Source organism: Symphalangus syndactylus, chromosome 5 (assembly GCF_028878055.3).
Source record: "Symphalangus syndactylus isolate Jambi chromosome 5, NHGRI_mSymSyn1-v2.1_pri, whole genome shotgun sequence".
In the NCBI taxonomy this organism is placed as follows: domain Eukaryota; kingdom Metazoa; phylum Chordata; class Mammalia; order Primates; family Hylobatidae; genus Symphalangus; species Symphalangus syndactylus.
Window position 1 is genome coordinate 43,490,099 of NC_072427.2, and position 20,026 is coordinate 43,510,124.

Below are 20,026 nucleotides of genomic sequence, written 5' to 3' on the forward strand. Positions count from 1 at the left end.
CTGGCCGGCCAGCCAGCCAAAGGTAGCAGACTCCAGGCTAGGAGTGTCTGCTTCAGTCTCTGGCTTCAGCAAAGGTCGATTGCAACGGATGACTGTAAATGCCAAATTACCTCTCTGGCCACAGCCAGAAAAACTGCACTGAAGTTTTCTTCTGAACTTAGGTAAAAATAGATCCTGAACTGATAATTTCTGGAGAGGATGCCAGAGAGAGGTTCAGTGTTACTTGCTGCAGCTTAAACCAGCATTGGACTCAGGCACAATACTTGCACCACAGGCTTTTCGGAACGATAACAGTAAAGTCAATAAAACCCTCTCTCCTGTGATAACACGCACACCCTCGCAGGATCCCCTCGGTGTGCATTACCTTATGTCCCAGCTGAGCTGCTTCTCCCCGAGCTGCTGTGGCGATGGGATCGATAAGGTGCCCGATTTCCTGGACCACCGAAGTCAGCTGCTCCTGCAGGGCCTGATAAGGAGAGAAGTGTCAAGTTCATCCCATAACAGCTCCCCACAGAGCTGCACTGATTCAAAAAGGCCCCTCTGAAAAATGAGAGAGGCCACACAAAGCAGATATTAGAATGCCTGGGTGTGTGCCATCAAGCCACTGCACCCTGCCCTGACCTTCTCAGTGATGACTCCTCCCGAGAGAGAGAGAAGCAGCAGGCCTGAGATACGCTTTTGCAACTGGCTTCTTGCTCCTGTCAACCCTGACAACTGATGCTACTGGTATCTTTACTTTAGGTTCCTTGATGTAATTAGTAGACATGCAGAACAGTCATGGCTTTCCAAGAAGGGGCGACAACTTCTTCCAAATGCAGGCAGATAATGGAGGGGTCTGAGGGAACATTCCAGGTCACTGTATTCTCAGAACTAATAACCCTCAAGGAAGGAGAGTGACATAAAAATGAGATTAGCTCCTTGAAAGCAGGACTACTTCCCAAACAGTGCACTGTGAAAATGCTCAGCTTAGATCTCAGTCCACTGTGTTTGGTGGTGTGCGTGCAAATATTAAACACGGTGCCCTCAAGGCCTTTCTTCTCACGTTTCAGAGATGGTTTAATCTCTCCACCCCTAAAGAATTGAATCATGCTGTAAAGAGACAGCGCAAGATATCTAGATGATTCTGAGAGTGTGGGGGATGGGGGATTCAAAGATGGAGATTCTTAGCCAGTGGCAGGAAAGATCAGATCCCTCTGTAGGACTATTCATAGGAGCTTCACTGATAGATGCAGAATTAAGGCATCAGAGCATTGGGTGTTTCACGTCTGCACACACCAGCATGGAATTGAGTGAACTCCGCCAAAGTGGTGATGTCCTGCTCATCAGAAATGAGACTCTAGCCTTCACTATTTTCCCACAGAACAATGCTGCCTGTGGGCCAGGGGGGATGCGGGCAGAGTGTCCAAGAGGGGCAGACTAACATGCAAACTTGAAAACAAAACCCTGGAAAAAGAAAAAGAAAAGGAAAAAGAGAAATAGAGACAGATGGGAGCGGGCAGAGAGAAACTTCCAAGACGGCCAAGGGTTTTATTTAGCTAATTACTTATTATCTTCACATTCATAATGTGATTATAGTCAAGAACGCAAGAATATTCCAACAGTGCTGTCTCATTACAGATGGTTTGCTAAATTAAATAGGGTATATGATTAGGGAGCACATGCAGTTAAAGGGGAAGGGTTCTCTTCCTAGTGAGGGAGTTAAAACAGAAGATGTACTGGGTGAGGGAGGATATGGTGAAAGGATGGGGGGATGAGGGAGGCTTCTGGGGTGCTGGTCATCTTTGCTATCTTTTTTTTTTTTTCCTTTAAGATGGAGTCTCGCTCTGTTGCCCAGGCTTAAGGGCGGCAGTGTGATCTCGGCTCACTCACTGCACCCTCCGCCTCCCAGATTCAAGCAATTCTCCCACCTCAGCCTCCCGAGTAGCTGGGATTACAGGCCACTGCCACTGCGCTTGGCTAATTTTTGTATTTTTGGTAGAGACGGAGTTTCACCACGTTGGCCACGCTGGTCTGGAACTCCTGACCTCAAGTGATCCATCCGCCTCAGCCTCCCAAAGTGCTAGGGTTACAGGTGTGAGCCACAGTGCCTGGCCTCAACTTTGCTTCTTGATCTGGGTGCTGGTTGAAAGGCCTGTTCAGTTGGTGGTAATTTATCAAGTGGTACACTTATCTGCGTGCATATACATACGGACTTTAATAACAGATTCAAAAGAATAATTCTGGCATCCCACACAGTTTGAGAAAACTTAATCCTTCTTTTTATGGAAATAGGAGGGTGAAGGTGGAGTGAAATAGACAGCTCTATTAATAAAAATGAGCAATACTAACTCTAGGCCAAAAGCTGATTGTTAATGAATCCAGTGGCAGGAAGATAAACATCAATAAACAGACCATCCATGTTTATTAAGCACCTTCTGCAAGTCAAGCACTGTGCTTTTGGTAGAGGTAGAAGTAAAAATCAGGAACCTTTGGACAGGTAATAGAAAAAAACCCAAAGGGAAAAAGCAGGAAAATTCCATTTTAAACTTTGGAAAAACAAGCAAGAAAGGGCAAAGTGGCTTTAAATTAATAAAAGGATGCCAAAGTCCTCAAATGCTAGATATTGAATAACTTAGGGCAGAATCCTTGATCTCTGAACAGACCAAATGCTTTTGTTTAATGCTGAATTTGCCAACTAACTAAAAAGCACACTGATGAAATATGACAACAGAGAATTATTCAAAATTTACATACCTAGGTCCACTCTACTGATGTGTTAAAACAACACGGTACCCACCGTACCCCTAAATTACCTTGATATTGATATTGCCCTCCAAATTTCAGCTACTTTTGAACTTTCCACCCCAGTACCTATAATTCCTTCCCTCAAGCCACCCTTCTCTACTTGGCATCTGCCCTACCCTCTCCAAAAAGTTCCCAGATTGGCTCCACAGAGAACGGCTGTCTAATGGTGAAACTCCAGCAACAGAAACATTTTGGCCGCACAACCTCTACCCCTCCAAGTCTGATGCTAAGATTTTTCAACATACCTAGAGGGTGCTAAGCAGGCCCCCAGATTCCCAGCTTACCTCTACAGAGATGTCGTCCCTCGTGGCCAGGCTCTGGCTGACAGCAGCCAGCGAGGCCTGCTCGATGTCCCGGATGCACCGGTTGATGCCATCGATGGAGTAATCACACTCCCTCTGTCCAGGGGCCTTGTCCCTGGAAGGAACAGTGCAAGTTGGACACCGGCTCCATGGGGCTCAAGTCCCACAGCCTGCTCCAGCACTGGTGGGCCAGGATCCCTGTCCACTTCCTCCCTGACTCAGTCACCTCCTTTCAGGAGGAATCCCTGACCCTTGATTGGCAACGTCTCACTGCACAGCCCACGCATTCCTTAATTTAACACTTCAGATAACTCTACTTATTTCTGGTGGAAAGAATATGGTCCTGCCCTCTACCTTAGGCTGATACCAGGCAACTGCAAAGGAAGCAATTTGGACTTGGATTCTCTATTCACTGGCTTAAGCACAGGACTGTTACTCAAAAAAAAAAAAAAAAAAAAAAAAAAAAAGGTCAGCACTATTTCCAGTGCAAACGTATTATGCTTTCTACATTGCATACTAGTCACAAAGTCCTGGGCTATAGTAGGAATTAAAACATGTAGTGAAGTTTTCTTTGCAAGGCATTAAGAAATAAAGTTAACTGTGGTTTTGAGCTTCAAAAGCAACTAGGAAGCAAAATATAATTAAGGGAAGATGAATTTCATGCTGCGAGGTATTAACTGGTTAACTTCAGAAATGTTATGTCTACTTGGGGATGTCTTTTTAGGCTCCCACTATCAACAAGGTCAGAGATGCTCAGAGTTACTGCAGGCCCTAGAATATTCTTTGTCTTATTAGCAAACTAACTGCAACCCCAAATCCTGCTCAATAAACAATGGTGCTCAATGCCTAGACTCCTAGATACGGACAATGTGGTACAGTGATTAGACAGCCATTGGGCCTTAAGGTGACCTCGGGGATATTACCCAAATTTTTCTGCCTAAATTTTTTCATCAGTACAATGGAAATAATGACAGTGGTACCTTATAAGACTGTTGTGATGTTCAAATAAAGTAACACAGATAAAACACTTGGAGTAGTATTTGGTATATGGTAAGTACTTAAGTTAGCAATCACTATTGTGGCCAGTGCTTCTGGCCCCAAAGAGAAAAGAAAAAGATGATAATGATCAAGAATATCACTTTTTATTTTTTTTTTTTTTGAGAAGGAGTCTCCCTCTTTCACCCAGGCTGGAGTGCAGTGGTGTGATCTTGGCTCACTGCAGGCTCCGCTCCCCGGGATTCACGCCATTCTCCTGCCTCAGCCTCCCGCGTGACTGGGACTACAGGTGCCTGCCATCACGCTCGGCTAATTTTTTGTATTTTTAGTAGAGATGGGGTTTCACCGTGTTAGCCAGGATGGTCTCGATCTCCTGACCTCGTGATCCGCCCGCCTCGGCCTCCCAAAGTGCTGGGATTACAGGCGTGAGCCACCGCGCCCGGCCAAGAATATCACTATTAAGTAAAAAGCCTGGTGGGCTTATCCTCCTCCTGCCCCGCTCAGATGCAGGCTGGCAGCAACCTCCGGACGGGAAACTGACCTGATAGAAGTGATGAGACTCTTGATGGAGTCGGACACTGTATGGGAATGTCCAGCCAGTACAGACCAGGTGGGTGGGTCTTTAGGGTTGATGGCCAGAGAGCGTGCAGTGCGAATGAGGTACGATGAACTCTCCAGCATGGTCTTGGCTGAGACCAGGATTGGTTCCTGTGCCTGGGAACCCTGAGACCAAACAGCAGAGAAATCAAAGTCAGGGTCGAAGACATGAGTGAATGACGTGGGCCCTGAAAGGTCCTGTTCTTTGCTAAATCGCCACCTCTGCCCTTTGAAGGAGACAAAGAGGGCAGGGAACCATGAAGACTGGATTACCGGGGGTCTGCATGGTGGGGACTTAAGCCCATGTTTGCCCCTTAAATAGCATTTTTTGAGTGTGGCACATCCCAAGAATCGCCCCAAACCCAGGCAGTAAGATTGTTCTCTACATATACGTTATTTCTTGAGAGGTGTAGTCACTGTGTTTCACTAACTGTGCACATGCCATCACTGACAAGAGTAACAGTAGCCCACACATTGACAGAGAGAGCTTTTGGAGTTCTAACTATTAACTCATTTGGTGCCACACAAAGTTAGCCAAAGACCTTAGTATTAACTTCCTGTAAAAACTCCCTACCTCGGAGCTGATCTGGGCGGGAATGCTGACAAACTCAGGGTTTGAGGCGAACGCTGTCAGGTTCTCCACAGCTTCAATCAAGGGTGCGGTGGCGATGCGACACTTATTGCGGTTGTCTTCAGAGAAATCCCCATCCAGGGCCTGATGGGAGAAAACAGGGAGATTTTGCTCAATTGAGAGGCAGAAATTATTCCTGAACCACAGTAATCACCTCTTAGTGAAAGAAGGTGGTTCAATGGGAACACTGAAAATGTTTGGTGACTTCATAAACAATAAATAAGAACTGATTAAAGAGACTCCTGCCATCAAGCAGAGGGGCCCAGTTAGCAGTTGTGAAGAATTAAAGACAAATGTGTAGCTCACAGGACAACTGACTCCACAGTCAACTTTCCACTCACAGGAAGCAGAGACACAGATTTATTTATTTATTTATTTTTTTTTTTCTGCCCCAATCTTTCCCCCATTTACTTGTGCTTGTTCCTTGTTTCTGCAGTGTCTAATGCATAGCAGAAGCATAGTAAATGTTCATGAAATTGAATTGCACGTGTCAAGCTAACACTGACTGAGCATACAACACAGATGTCACTGAAAGGGTTTCTCACTTGGGATAGGATTTAAGTGGATGATTCCTCAGTGTTCTTGTAATGTTTAAAGTGTATGATTCAAATCACTGTGTATGATTCCGTGTTGCTTGGGACGGTCAACGTAATATCTTCCTTACTGCTTTGCAGAGACACAGATTTAAACAGCACCCTGCTCTTCACCGCCCTGTGACCCCCTGACCAGACCATGCAGCGGGACTACTTTCCTCCTCACTTTTGAGACTATAATCCTTGGGATCTTCGCCTTCATTTTACTGAGATTAAATCTATTCTCTTCCAAACAATAAACATACTTTGTTGTATTTTAAAGCAGTACTTTTAACTTTTTCTAAGTTTTACCTGGATATTCCCTAATGACTGATGGAGGCAAGGTGGGCATAACTGTCATCATTCTGGAATGAACACAATGGAATCTAACGGGACGGAATAGACGAGAACTACCCCCAGCCATACAAACAAATCTCACAAACATAATATTTAACAAAACAGGCCACCCACAAATGGGTACCTCCTGTACAATTCCATTAGTACCAAGTGCAAACACAGGTGGCCCTCCTAATCTAGGGTGTCAGAACAGCAGGTAAGACCGGAGAGAGCACAAGGAAAGCTTCTAGGTGTCAATAACATTCTGTTTCTTAATCTGGCTAGAATCACCAAGGTGTGTTCCACTTGAGAAAATTCACTGAACTCTAAACATAACGTGTTTTCTCTATATGTATCTTATGCTTCATAATTAAAAAAAAAAAAAAACTAACAGCAAGTAACACAATGGCATTGAGTGATCAGGCCTATTGCTGATTTACGGCCTGGATGGATGAGAATCCAGGAATGTGGCCTGTGATCCATGCCAGACTGCTCACAAAGGGTCAACACTTCAATGAGGTTCCTAGCCCTGGACTCTACCTCCTCAGGATCAAGACTGTTAGAACCTACAGCCTGTGACCCAATGACAGAAACCCTCCCTCCCAGCGAAAGGCTACACTTGAGAAGGCAGTTATGTTTGCAGAAGAATGCAAATTTCCTTGTTAAACGACCTCTTAAACTTTTAACTTATCCCTTATGAGCAAGATATAAAGCCAATTTAGACAATTGGGATAAAAAAAAACCAGGGCACTGGCATTACCAAGCAAAGCAGATCTGAGATGGGAGCATTTCTGTTTTTCAATAAAGCAAGAGGAGGCAGGCACCGTTGGTTTGAAGGCGATTTCTGAATAACAACTACATTCCAATCAAGCCTTGGCAGCTTGGGACAATGATTACATACCCACAATGCTAATATTTTCAGAGGAATTCCTGCAAGCCTGGCTGATTTACTGTTTTTTGCTAATATAGTGCCTGGCTCGCCTTGGCTCATGCCCTTCCCCCACCAGACAGGCCCTGACCCTACCCTCACCTCTCCAGTTCTGCCACTTTTCCAGGCCCAATGGAAACCCATGCACGCCGGCTACTTCCCGCTCACATATAAAGCCTCATTTCCTACTACCACTTACATACTTGGTAAATGTTGATTTATGTTGCCAGCACTGGCCACGTAGAAGTGAACCACCTTGGTACTCTGATCTTGTTGCACTGTTAATATCGCTCTGAAGTTTGGTAGATCCCCGGAGGTTGGGATTTACCAGACTTCAGAGCAATTTGAGAACACCAGTGTGAGGCAGGGTGGGTGCCACTCAGCAGGAGCCTGACACAGGTGGGCCCAAACACAGGCAAAAGAGTGAAGCAAGCTGATTGCAAGAGTGGACTTTGGAGTGGGAGAAACTCAAGTCCCAGCCCCACCAGTGGCTACATGGCTTTCTCCAATCATACCCCTTCAGCTGGGATCACACGACTTCCAGCTTAACAGGAGATGCTCAGCCTTCCCTTGGTGCTGCTCCCGCTTCCTGCTTCTTACCTCTCTACGCTTTTCTCGTCCCCTTTCTGCTCCCACAAACCTCTCAGTCTATTGGGAAGAAGGGCAGCCAATCAGGCCACCAAGCCTAAGCTGAACTTCTTCAAACTAAAAAGATGACAACTCAAGGGAAATCTCAAGGAATGGTTTTCTAATTGCGTAGGTGTCACAGACAGCACTACTAGAATAAAGACAGGGTTTGTTTGTTTGGGGCTTTTAAGCATAGGCCCTAAAATCATATTAACATATAGCCCATTGCTATTTGCAGGTCAGAGCCTTGAATAACATGAACTAGAATAGCAAGCTACGTCAATCATTTTCCATTCTCAAAAAGGACAAGTTATTTCATCCAAAAAAGGCATCCGGCGTCAGAAAGGATAGTTTGTGCAGGTATTATTTCACTTCTGAAATCTGCTTCCATTGGGCACAGCAGAGCCACTCAAGTAAACTGAATACTCAAAGCTGCCCAGTGGTGAAATTTCAAGCAAGGATGAGAGTTTCCATGTCACAGAACGTCCGGCATACCAGCCATAATGAAGAAAGGGTAAATTTACTTCGCCATATATCCAGGCCCCACCAGGACAAGAACACTCCCAAACCCGGAGCCTGCTCCAAGTGTTCCCCCTTAGCAAAATACCATGGATATCTGGGAGAAACAATTTCTGTGTATGCACAAAATCAAAGATTCATGGACTTTGGGCGTTAGAGGGGACCCTAAAGACAATTTAAGCTTAAACTCCCAATTCTCCAGACAATAAAACCAGCACCTGGAAAGTGACATGACTTGACAAGGTCACCTTCCTACTCACTGGCATGCCTCAAGCAATGAACTGAGCCTCCTGGCTCCCTTCTCTCCTGCTGACCTTAGACAAAGGCAACAGAACAAGGAGTAAAAAGCCCAAGAGCCTTTTTCCTTTTCCTTCTAAAGAAACCACTTTCCCAATCCAAACACAGGGATGACCAAGAAAGCATACTCACGGCCAAGTCAAATTCGATTAAAGAGAGCTGGATCGGGTGTCTGTGGTACACACTGAAAGTGCTTAATTGCAAAAACCCCGAGCTTTAACTCTGCTGTGAGGGGCAAGGCCAAACTTCAACTTCTCAGAAAAACAAACGCTGCTGTTGCATAATTTCTACTTGGCACCCAAATGTGAGTGACTGCACATTTAAAATAACATTCCATTCCACACATCTGATTCAAGACTAGGTAATGAGCTGAATGAAGAGAGAAAGGCAGGCAACAGTGTACGTGGTGACTCGGAGAGACAGCCCCTGTGGTTAGGGGTGTGCATCCTTCTACCATGTCCAGCATTTACAGCCATCCCTGGCAGGAGGCAGAAACACAGAAATGGATTCCCATGGAGCCCTGCTCTAGGATTTTAAAGAGTGCCATCAGTAGTGACTGATGCTGATGAGCCACTGTGTGCTCCTGCTCCCTCGTGCTTCTCTTGGTGGCACCGCTCCCTTCTTCATGACTATAAGGGTGTGGCAGCTGGGATTTAGGCTTGGGCACATTCTCATGGTTAAAAGAAAAAAACAGCACTAAGCAGCATAAAACTTAAGAGCAATACGCAGCTATGAGGGCAGCTGTCTTAAGCACGGAGGGAATTAAATATTCATTTGTTTTTCTGTTTGACAGAATACATAACCATTCCTTCAAACAGGAAATCTATTCAGTATATAGTACCATGTGCTACAGTGAAATGACCTTTACCACTTTCCTGTTAGTAAATTAAAAGCAAAGCTCATGGCCCCCAGCAAACCCTGCCACACGATGGGAATTGAAAAACCAGGCCCATTTCCACACACTGAGGGGCAACATGTTCATTTCTGTTCCTCTTGCATTGCTCCTCGTTCCCAGGGTGTGCCAGGAGACAGAGGCCTTTATCTTTTCCACGTTACAACCCCCCGACATTCCTCCTCTGATGTTCTGCACAGGCCTATCTTTTAGGCCATCACAAGAGCTCATTTGCTGCAGGGAATTGCAAAGAGGATTTGACACTGTGAGGAGAATCTGAAAAGAACATGAGATCTTAACAGAGATGCTTTATATAGAGATAGGTCAGGATTTAAAACTGAAGAGGAGGCAGACAAGAAAGGGCTCCAGAAATTTCTACAGAATAGTGTCTTTCCTTTTTTTATTCCGTTGGTCCATCTAAATATAATGTTTTTTAATGACCAGAAAATGATTGATTTTAACTGAGATAAGCTCATTACACAGCAACCAAAGATGCCACTGCTGTCAACTCTATTGCTCTTTCCACCCTCACCTCCCCAAACTCACACACAAGCCCTGCAAACACAGCAAGGTCTTTCTTCCCAGGCTGCAGAGGTGACTTCATCTCTCCATCCCAAAGAGATGAACAGCATGCCAGGGCTGAAAGCAGGGGCTCTGGTGCCTGGGTTTGAATTCTGCCCCACCACTTCCTTTACCAAGGCTCACCTTGGTAAAGTTACTTAACCTCTTTGTGCCTCAGGTTCCCATCTGTAAAATGGGGATAAGCACACGGTGGTTGTATGGAGTGAATGAGTAACATACCCAAAGCACAAAATAAACATTTTTAAATGTAAGCTTTATTACTTCCTAATTACTGTGAACTATGATGGTAATTCAGGTAACCTGCCACCAGGATCACGGGGAACCTGGACACTGGCTTTATTCAATTTCAACTGAGCTTACTCTTGCCTTCAAACAGGGAGGGGTTTTTGTTTGTTCATTTATAAAAAAAAGACTCTTTGTTTAAATAGCTAAGAAGCTGCTGACTGGGGTGCGAGTCCCATGTGCTGACCGCCAGCTTCCAACTGGCGCTGGGCTGGGTGTTCTCTCCTTTTGCCTCTGCTTGGTCATCCTGTTGACTGATTTCTGCATGCAACTGCACTGGCTTTTTGTAGTCAAAATAAAATGAGGTATGCAGCGTCCTATCCTCTGGAGAGAACTGGGAAAACTTCTCTTACTCTAGGACTGTCCCAGCAGCAAAGCCAACCCTCCTATCTGAATGAATACAAAACCCTTAAGTAAAAAGTGTTAACTCCTTCAATGCCTTTCCCTTCATTGGTGTCCAGGGTTTAACACAGAACTGGTATCTTGCCTCCCATGACAATGCTCCTTTGAAGGCTGGGGCTGTGGAAGGAGCTGGGGCGATGGTGCTGGGCCTTCTGCCTGTGGTCTGTTGTCCAGGCTGTGGCTGTTTTCTCACAGGTCAGCTGCCTGCTGCCTGCTTGGTCCTAGCTGAGGGCAGACTGTGTTTCTGGCTTCATCACCCACCTACAAGTACTACGGCCTAGTGATTCCCACTTGCTTCTTGCAAGTGAACCTGCCCATCCACCACATGCCCATATACCTTAATGCAAAGATGAATTTTTAATGAACGCCAGATGCTCTATTTTTAAAAGTTGATGCTCCACTTAAAACATTCAAACAGCTATAAACAGAATTAATATCACAGGAATGATGAAAATGTTTTAAGTGATTTTTCCACAATTTCCCATTCCCTTCTCCTTCCACCTACTCTCTTGGTCCAGATATATTCAGCAATGATGGGAGAGCCCTCTACTAGCCCACCCAAAAACGCCGCAAGTAGACATATCGTTTAAGTAAAATTAGGGTATTTGCTACGCAAGCATAGTGCTAAGAAAGGCCCTATAACCAACCCTTTCCCACCAGAGTTCTGTCCCTAAGCTTCTCATGTACAGAATTTGGGGAGGCCTCCTTCCCCACCATCTAAAAGGTTAGTAGAGCCCAAGGCTGCTGGTTTTTCATGAAGAGTATCTCCATTAGTAAGGGATGCCTATTCAGTGACATAAACCATAAGACTGAATTAGAAGTTAAGCTTCACTAGACAAGGAGAGGAGTGGAGCTTAAATCTTGTTCCCCTTCCCCCTCCAGAACAGGAGTTACAGAGTTGAATAAGGCCTGTAGTCCAGCAACCTACCTTGATGGTCTTCACCAGGTTGGCAGTGCTGTTGGCGACTTCCTTGGCTGACTGGACAAAGTGCCTCTTGGCTACTGGGTTGGCCGTCTTGGATGAGGCAATGCGGCAGGCATTGCACAAGGCTGACGTGTGCTTGGCAACAATTGTGGCGGCTGACAGGACCTACAAAGCATGGAGCAAGGTTAGGGGTACCCCATGCTACAGTGCAGAGGGGTCCACCCTGGTCCTCAGCCCTGGGTTCCTGTTCAATTCACATGTTCAGAGCCTGTGTGATTACACGCATGTCTAGTTCTGCCACCCTCAAAGTCATTCCAAGAAAGAGGAGGGCAATAAATCTTAAGCACAGATAATAAAGAAAGAACAAGTAAAAAGGAGGTGCTGACATAGTGGTGGGATAGGCTGACCCCCAGGTAGTCTTAAAGGAGATGTAATCAGTTAGCCTTTGGAACCCCAGATAGGAGGTCCAGGGTACAGAATCTAGACCAAGGTCTACACATACACAATTTTAAGTTTTCTAGTAGTCACTTTAAAATAAGTAGAGAAACAAGAAAAATTAATGAAATAATTTCTTCTATTTAACTTGGTATATCCGAAATATTTCATCATATAATCAATTTAAAAATAGAGATTTTACAATCTTTTTCTCATACCAAGTCTTTGAAATTCAGTGTGCACTGCATATTTACAACCCATCACAATTTAGACTAGTTCCATTTCAAGTGCTTAACAGCCACATGTAGCCAGTGGCCACCATACTGTAGAGCCCAGATCCAGATGAGAAAAATACATATCAAGGTGCAACAGCTCCCTCCTCATCCATGGAGGGCTGCTGGCACCTACTGAGGGGTCTGGCTCAGGAAGTTCCACAGGCTCCACCCTGCCAGCCTCGACTCATTTGCTTTTCTGAATCCACCTGTTCTGCTTTGCTGAGGCTGGTAACACCCCTTTGGCCTTGCTGGATGGGTAAGGACTCCCAGATACACCAGCTCTCGGGGCTGCTTTAGGTCCACATGGTCCTTGTGTTTCCTTCTTTGTTCAGGTCCTTCTCCTGCCTCAAGAATGTGGGCCCCAGGTTGATGGCAGACATGTCACTAACAAGACTGCCTCCGCCACCCCCATTCCAGCCACTTTTTCTTCCCTGTGGTACACACTGTTTTAATAAGTGACTGGGACCCCGTGCCACTCAGGTATGAGAGGTGTTAATGGAATGTCACATGTATTGGCTCGTCCTCAAATGTCACTCTGGCTTCTTTCTGTGCTGCAGATTCTACCCAACTCTGAGGCCCGGTTCAGTGCCGTCACTTCTGTGAAGTGAGCCCTGACAGCCCCCTTGGAGAATTAATCACACCTTCCTTTGCACATCCCTGGCACTGTCATCGTGCCCTGGACATTGCATTTTCCAAACTTTGCCTAACACACTTAAGAGCCAAGGGGTAGAATATGGAGCCCTGTGCCCACTGACCCCTTACAGCTAAGCACAGAACAAGCCCTCAATGCATGTCCCCTGAAATGAATGAAGACTCCTTGTGAATCTCACTGTGATTACTTCACTCTTTTTGCCTTCTGGCACCCCATTTCAAGGCACTTACAAATTTCCAGATTCATCATATTTTGCAATATTTGCTCCCACCTAAGTCATTATCTACAGTGCTGGCATTTAGCTACCTTTGCAAGCTCTGAAAGAACAAGATTCTTTACTAATTCCTCATAGTCTCCCACAACCTACCTAGAGGAGCTGCTTACAGGCTTGAAATCTTACACCCTCCCCAATAGTTACCTGTGATGGGCTGCTGCCAGGGTCCACCAAGTTCTGGCATGCCATCTGGATGGCCTGGTTAGCCCTGGCAAACTGGATGGGGTCCACTAGGCCCTGGTGGCCTGCCTGGCTGTTTGGATCAGAGATGCCAACCAAGTATGCAGCCTAGAAAGGGAAGAGAAAAACCACAGCTCAGGCGCCATGCTCCTAGGTGAGCCTGCTGGGGACGATGGTCCACACTATACATGCAGCTGTCACACTTAGACACTCCTTAGTTCAAACTGGTCAAGGTCATCTCATCCTGCCACTAATAAGGGTGTAATAATGAACAGGTTTATGCCAGCTTGACACACCAGAAGGAGTTTATCACAGGCTCATGGAACAAAGTCTCCTTATTCTTAGGAGAGAGCCTCAAGAAATTCTTCTTTGGGGGCATGGATAAGGATGGACGCAGCCCTGACTACTCTGGCAGCCATCTTGTGATCACGAGGCTGCCCAGCCTCAGCATGAAGCTGACTCTTTGGCTGGCAGACAGGAGAGGCAGAAAACAGTGGGTGCATGCAGACTAATGGCATGGAGCTGCTGGGTCAGCCAACCGTGGAGCCTGCCCCGTCCTAGGGTTCCTCATCTCGGAGCCTACCGCAGCATGTCCTTATCGCTTAGGTCAGTATTTTTAATAGCAGAAGGGATCTTAACTTCGTAATTGAGTAAGATGGCCCAGAAAAAAAACAACAAAAAAGACAGCATTTGGTTCCCAAGAGGACAAGAGGGCACAAGGGAAGGGCTTCTCTTTGCAATTCTGTTTAGATGTGTCAGCCAAATAAAAGAGAAAAAATGAATCAGTGCACAGGAATTTTGATCTTACTTCATTTCTCCTGAGATCTGAGGGGAAGGATAAAGGTAGATAATTTCATCCCCTAAACTAGTAATGCTTCTCTGTGGTTCAGTAAAATCTTCAAAGTTCAAGGTAACTGTCAAATGATGAATGCTTTAAAGTAGATGCTGACATCCTTGAAGCTTCTGTCATGGGAGGTCAATCATCATTGAAAATACATAGGATAGTCAAAGAAGGGCAAGGAATGTGCCATACCATGTCTCTGCATGATGGCATCTAATTTTTTTCTCTCTCTGATCCTAAAAAGAGCATGACATAACAGTTTCGCATTTCTAAAGCCTTAGCAAATTTAAATTATTTAGTGCTTATTTTTCTACCCCAAACAACTCATCTATAATAAAAACTTTCAAAAGGATTGAAAAGTTGGCCTCTGAACCTATATGCTGGGTCTGTACTGAGTCTCGCCATGCTCCCCAGCCTGGCCCATGGCTGCTCTGCTCCTGGGGGGGTAACTGGCTCATGTTTTGTGTAAACGCCCAGGCCAGCACAGAAGCCATTGCCTTTCCCATGGTTTCTGTGGTGGTACTTGGAGAAAGAGGTGCAGCTGGAGTTCCCCCACACCTCCCACAGGGATCTGGCACAGGGCACATGGCTGCATCAGGACCAGCCCCTTACCTGGGCTGCGGCCTCTGTCAGCCCACAGAGAGCCTTGGATGCAATCCCCACACATTCCCCAAAGGCAGGGAGGTCTCCGGTCTTGGCATTCTGTGAAATCCCTGCCATCGATTCACCAAGAACCTGCAAAACAAATGGCCAGCAACATTCTCTATCCAGCATTGCCTCAAACCAAGGGGTAAAGGAGGCTACACTCCAACTTTAACATTCAAGGCAACTTAATTTGGAACATTTGAGATTTTCTCCTTTATTTGGATTAAAAAGAGATGGAAGAGAATTACATCATTTCCATTCCACAAAGAGATAAGTACAATGAAAGTATAACCCGAAAGTTATCTATATTCCAAGCAGTTACAGTTAATATACACAGACAATATAGCAGAGCCTATAAAAGGCAACTCATGGGTGAATGGTCTAAACTGAGAACTAGTTCCCAGAATATAAAAATCATATCCATCGAGCTGTAGGTGAGGTCATAATCAGAAAGCATGATACTCACCCTTCCAGATATCATTTGTCTAGTTACTGACAGTAAAATTTAAACAGAGATCTTTGTTAAGTATGTTTCCTAAATACTGTAAGAATTTTGCCTTATTATGAAAATCAGTGGTGTGGTGTATTCTTTCTTCAGAGATCTTTACAATAACAGCTGAAAGAGATTTTAGTGTTCAGAATCCAACCCAGAGTGGTCACGCATCCTGTACAAGGTCACAGTGAAGGTCACATGGGCAGGTACAGGGTGCCCAATGCAAATCTGGTGTTCCCTCATTATGCCCCAGGAGGGCTGGTCATATTTTCCTTGGCAACAATGATGGAACTGAAGGATGTTTTACCCTGTGGAGAGACTATGGTATTGCCAGGTCTAGAACCCAAGGCAGAGACCATTTGTCAATAAGGCACCTTGGAAGGGAATAAATTCCCTAAAATTGCTTGGATATACATAAGGACTTGCAAAAAAAAAAAAAAGAGAGAGAAGGTAGAGGATAGTTTTCTGTACAATATATCCCCCTCCCTCTGAAGCTCACATTCCTCTTTAAGAAGGAACCATTTCTTTGGATCTGAGTGTGTATGCATCTTTCCCTTAGACAATCCATAATTCCATAAAAGGTACTGGATGAGGAAATTCTAGTTTTAGCTCAAATCAGAGTCCTTTTGACATTATCAGTACAGATGTTTCCCCGCTAGAATAAAAGTGACCATGTTTCAGCTACAAAGCCAGATTGCAACAGCTCGACATCCATTCTTCTCCCTTGCATTTGATTTTCACCTTCTGATTTGAAGGCATTCTCAAAAGACATTGGTATGATTACTACAGAGGAGTGTTTCTCAACAGTTTTTTTTTATTATTATAATTGTTCCACTAAGGAGTCTTTTAAGTTTTTTTTTTCTAATCAAATACCAAAGAATAAGATTTTGTTGAGTAAGGTTAAGATAGGAGCAGGGTAACAAGCCATTATATTATCTTAAATTGTTTTCAACACCTCTACAACGTCCTAACAAAACAAAACAATTTCACCCTCCTTGAGAATGCATGCCATGAATAGACCGCAAAAGAACACATAAGAGGATCCCACATAAGTCAAGTCACTGAAGGACTTTCCAAATCAGTTCTGGTGTAGAAAATACACGATTTGACTCACAATAAGACCCATTTGTGAAAAAAGAGAGGAAATGGTTCTCAAAGTATGGTTCCTGGACCACAGGGGCAGGACCTGGGAGATAGTCAGAAATGTAGAATCTCAGCTTCATCTCAGACCTACTGAAACAGAAACTTGTGGGTAGGCAATCTGTATTTAAGAAGCCCTCCAGATGATTCTGATGCACCCTCAAGTTTGAGAAGCTCCTGAGCAAAGGGCTCCACAAATAGGCTTCATGCTACATGCGGCTAGCGCTGCAGACCAGCCACAGGCAGATGCACAGAAGGCACGCCTAAACTTCTCCCTACATTGACGAGCAATGCTAACTTCTGACTCATGGCATAGGCAGTCTTACCTTGGAGTTTTCCATCACACTCTCAATGCAGTCAAAGTAAGAGAGGTCACTAACAGGTTCATTAGGATTGTCCAACATCCCCTTCACAGTCTATAGAAGAAGAACACAACATAAAAAGCAAGCAAATGTCATAGGGCAAAAGAAATTCAACATCAACTACCAACTATCAACTTTCCCTCCATATACAAGTTTCTGGTCATAATCACTTTTACTCAGATGTTTGAGAATTTAGATCATGGTATCACGACTTCAGATTTCCCGTTAGCAACACAGTGCTCATTATAGGGGTCTCTGGTTAGCTTTGCTAGAGATGAGAATCTCTTGTTTTCAGTTTTGAAGGAGAAGAAACAAGGTAAACACAGAAGGATGGCATTTAAAACATATTAGAACATTAATACAAGGCAATACGTGCATGGTCAATTAGCATAATTTCTCTGCAGGATAATTCTAAGGAGTTTAAATTACAAAAGGCCATTCATTCACTTATTCAAGACCAGTAAGAACCCTCAGTTTTTCCAATTTTGGAACATTTTAATGGGAAGGCATGAAAGAAGGTACTTCCCCCAAACTGTCCATTGCGATGGTTCATTTGTTTTTAATTTAAACAGTATAGAAAACGTTTCTTGTTGTTCAGGTCCTCATCAAAGAAATACATGGGTATAGGGCCTGGCTCTGTGTCTCTAAGCCACTGAAAACCATGGCTAGCTCTGTCATGGCATTGTAATGAACTTTGATCACCACTTGTAAGGGACTTTTCCTGGGGATGCAGCCGTTTAACCTCCTCACCAGAGAGTGAGAATGTACATTAGGACCCAGCAATCTTTGGGACACAGCCAACAAAAAGAGAGTCATTTGAGTTACAAAGGCTGGTGGGGGCTGAGAGAGAAGGAAGGGGAACTGCTGAGCTGTTAAAGATGGGAGGGAAAGAGGGCAGTGTAAGGAATGAGCTCATTTCATTCAAGAACCTCCTCCCACTCCTTGGATATTCAAAATTGTTCTATTAACAGCAATCCTAAACTAGTCATATTTTTCAACCAAGGATATCAATAAGGGATGGAGTATTGGCACCTAGGCCAACAGAGCTCATTTAGATCAACAATCTACATATTTATATTTGCAAATGTGAACATAGCAGAATAGGGTAGTAATTCAGCCAATGTAAGAAACATTCTCAACTGTTTTCAGAATGCTTCGGTCCTGTGGTAACAATCCCTTTCTCATTTCCAGCTGTGCACAATGGCCTAGTGCCAGTACCAGGGCCTCAATCAAATGCTTCAGAAGCTGCAGTGGGTATTCCCACCATGCCAGACCCATGCTGATCACCCAGAAAATGGAAGGTCCCTTGGGACAACCAACCCACATCTACTGAGATACTCATCTGGCATCTCAATATAACCGGCATTGGTTAGGACATACAATTAAGTACACTGATTTTATCTTTACCCACACATACATTCGATGGGGATACATAACTTTTCAAGTATAAATGAGTACGAGTATAAAATGAAAAGCACCCACACTGTGTTCTGGGCCCTTAGGGGCCCCACAGCCACCCCGACTGTGTAAGTACTGTTAGTCCTAGGATTCCTCTTACATATTCCCTACATGGTACAGATAGTGTATGGGAAAATCATTTTTACTCAAAAGAACACCTATCTCAGCCTCTAGCTCTCTCCCCATTGTTCCAGAATAATCTCTTCAATATTTTTTAGGTAAAAATTGCTGATCTTCAGCCTACACCCAACATCACAGGCCTCTTCCTGTTTGAAATAAAGAATCCTTTAACAAAATATATCTCATCCTACTGGAAACAGAAGCAGGAATGATAATCCCACTCAATCTAGTTTCTCTTCAGTTTCTTTCCACTTGGATTGGAACTTTGGCCTTAACAGCCTCCGCGGAAAGATAAAAGGCAAGGACAGAGAAGAGAAAACTAGCCCTATAGGGAAAGAACAGACACAGACATAGACAGACAGACACACAGGCACAGACACTCCCTTTCTCAAGTCCTCAGCAGCCTTCCCAGGGACCTACCTCGAGCTCCCGCAGGGCATTATCGCACTCTTTCTGGCCCGGAGCTTGCTGGGTACACAGAGTGATGAGTTGATTGATGCTCTCTGTCACAGCTCTGTGACAGAAACAGAATTTTTTTTTTTTTAAAGATCAACAGTAATTTCCCTTACAATGCTCTGCAGGCTCACCAGAAATACAATTAGTTCACTGTTTCAGCTTGGGTCCCCAGGAGAACTCTTCTGCAGAGGCTCTACACAACCAAAAATAAACCACACCCAGGGAAGACAGAATGAGAAACCCTACCTTGCCTCTGATTATTCATTTGCTAGATCTGGAAGGGGTCTAATACAGGTGACCTTTGAACAACATGGGTTTGCACTGTGCAAATCTGCTTATAGGTGGGTTTTTTTTTTTTTTTTTTTTTTTTCAGTAAAAGTCACACCAGTGTCTACCTCTCCTTTCTCCCCTTCCACCTCTTCCACCTCTGCCACCTCTCAGACAGCAAGATGAACCCCTCCTCCTCCGCTGCCTACTCAGTGTGACAAGGATGAGGATGAAGACCTTTATGATGATCCACTTCCACTTAGTGAAAAGTACATTTTCTCTTATCATTTTGTTAGTAGCTCAACTTATCACAAGAATACAGTACATAATACATTAACATACAACATACAAACTATGTGTTAACTGTTCATGGTATCAGCAAGGCTTCCAGTCAACAGTAGGCTATTGGTAAAGTTTACGGAAGCAAAAGCTATACACGAATTTTTGACTGTGCAGGGGTCGGTGCCCCTAACCTTTGCATTGGTCAAGGGTCCACTGTAGTTCTCCTAAGAAAGCTAATACATTCATAAGAAAGAATTCGCAACAAGCAAATAGACCATATTAGCATTATTTGAGACCCTTCATCAGCGGTCCCCATGGAACAAGACAACCGCATGGAACAAGATAAAAAATGTACAAAATATTATGTACATTTTTTAATACATGGACATAAAGTGAACTGTGCCTATGATTTTAAAATTTCTTCCTTCCATTAAATTCTATATGATTGACTGGTTCCCCAAAGTGACCACAAAA

General features: G+C 44.4%; 1 protein-coding gene across 3 annotated transcripts in view; it reads right to left on the reverse strand.

The window, feature by feature from the left end:
- The window catches only part of TLN2 (talin 2), a 463,814-nt gene that overhangs the window by 77,732 nt on the left and 366,056 nt on the right, over positions 1-20,026 (reverse strand). For all 3 annotated transcript variants that reach the window (XM_055278272.2, XM_055278269.2, XM_063638847.1), the window contains 9 exons: positions 18,968-19,061; positions 16,934-17,023; positions 14,942-15,064; positions 13,453-13,596; positions 11,676-11,837; positions 5,254-5,394; positions 4,624-4,805; positions 3,069-3,201; positions 365-466 (listed from right to left, as the gene is read on the reverse strand). In XM_055278272.2, the coding sequence (XP_055134247.1) occupies positions 365-466; positions 3,069-3,201; positions 4,624-4,805; positions 5,254-5,394; positions 11,676-11,837; positions 13,453-13,596; positions 14,942-15,064; positions 16,934-17,023; positions 18,968-19,061 (1,171 nt within the window). The remainder of the gene's footprint in view (positions 1-364; positions 467-3,068; positions 3,202-4,623; positions 4,806-5,253; positions 5,395-11,675; positions 11,838-13,452; positions 13,597-14,941; positions 15,065-16,933; positions 17,024-18,967; positions 19,062-20,026) is intronic.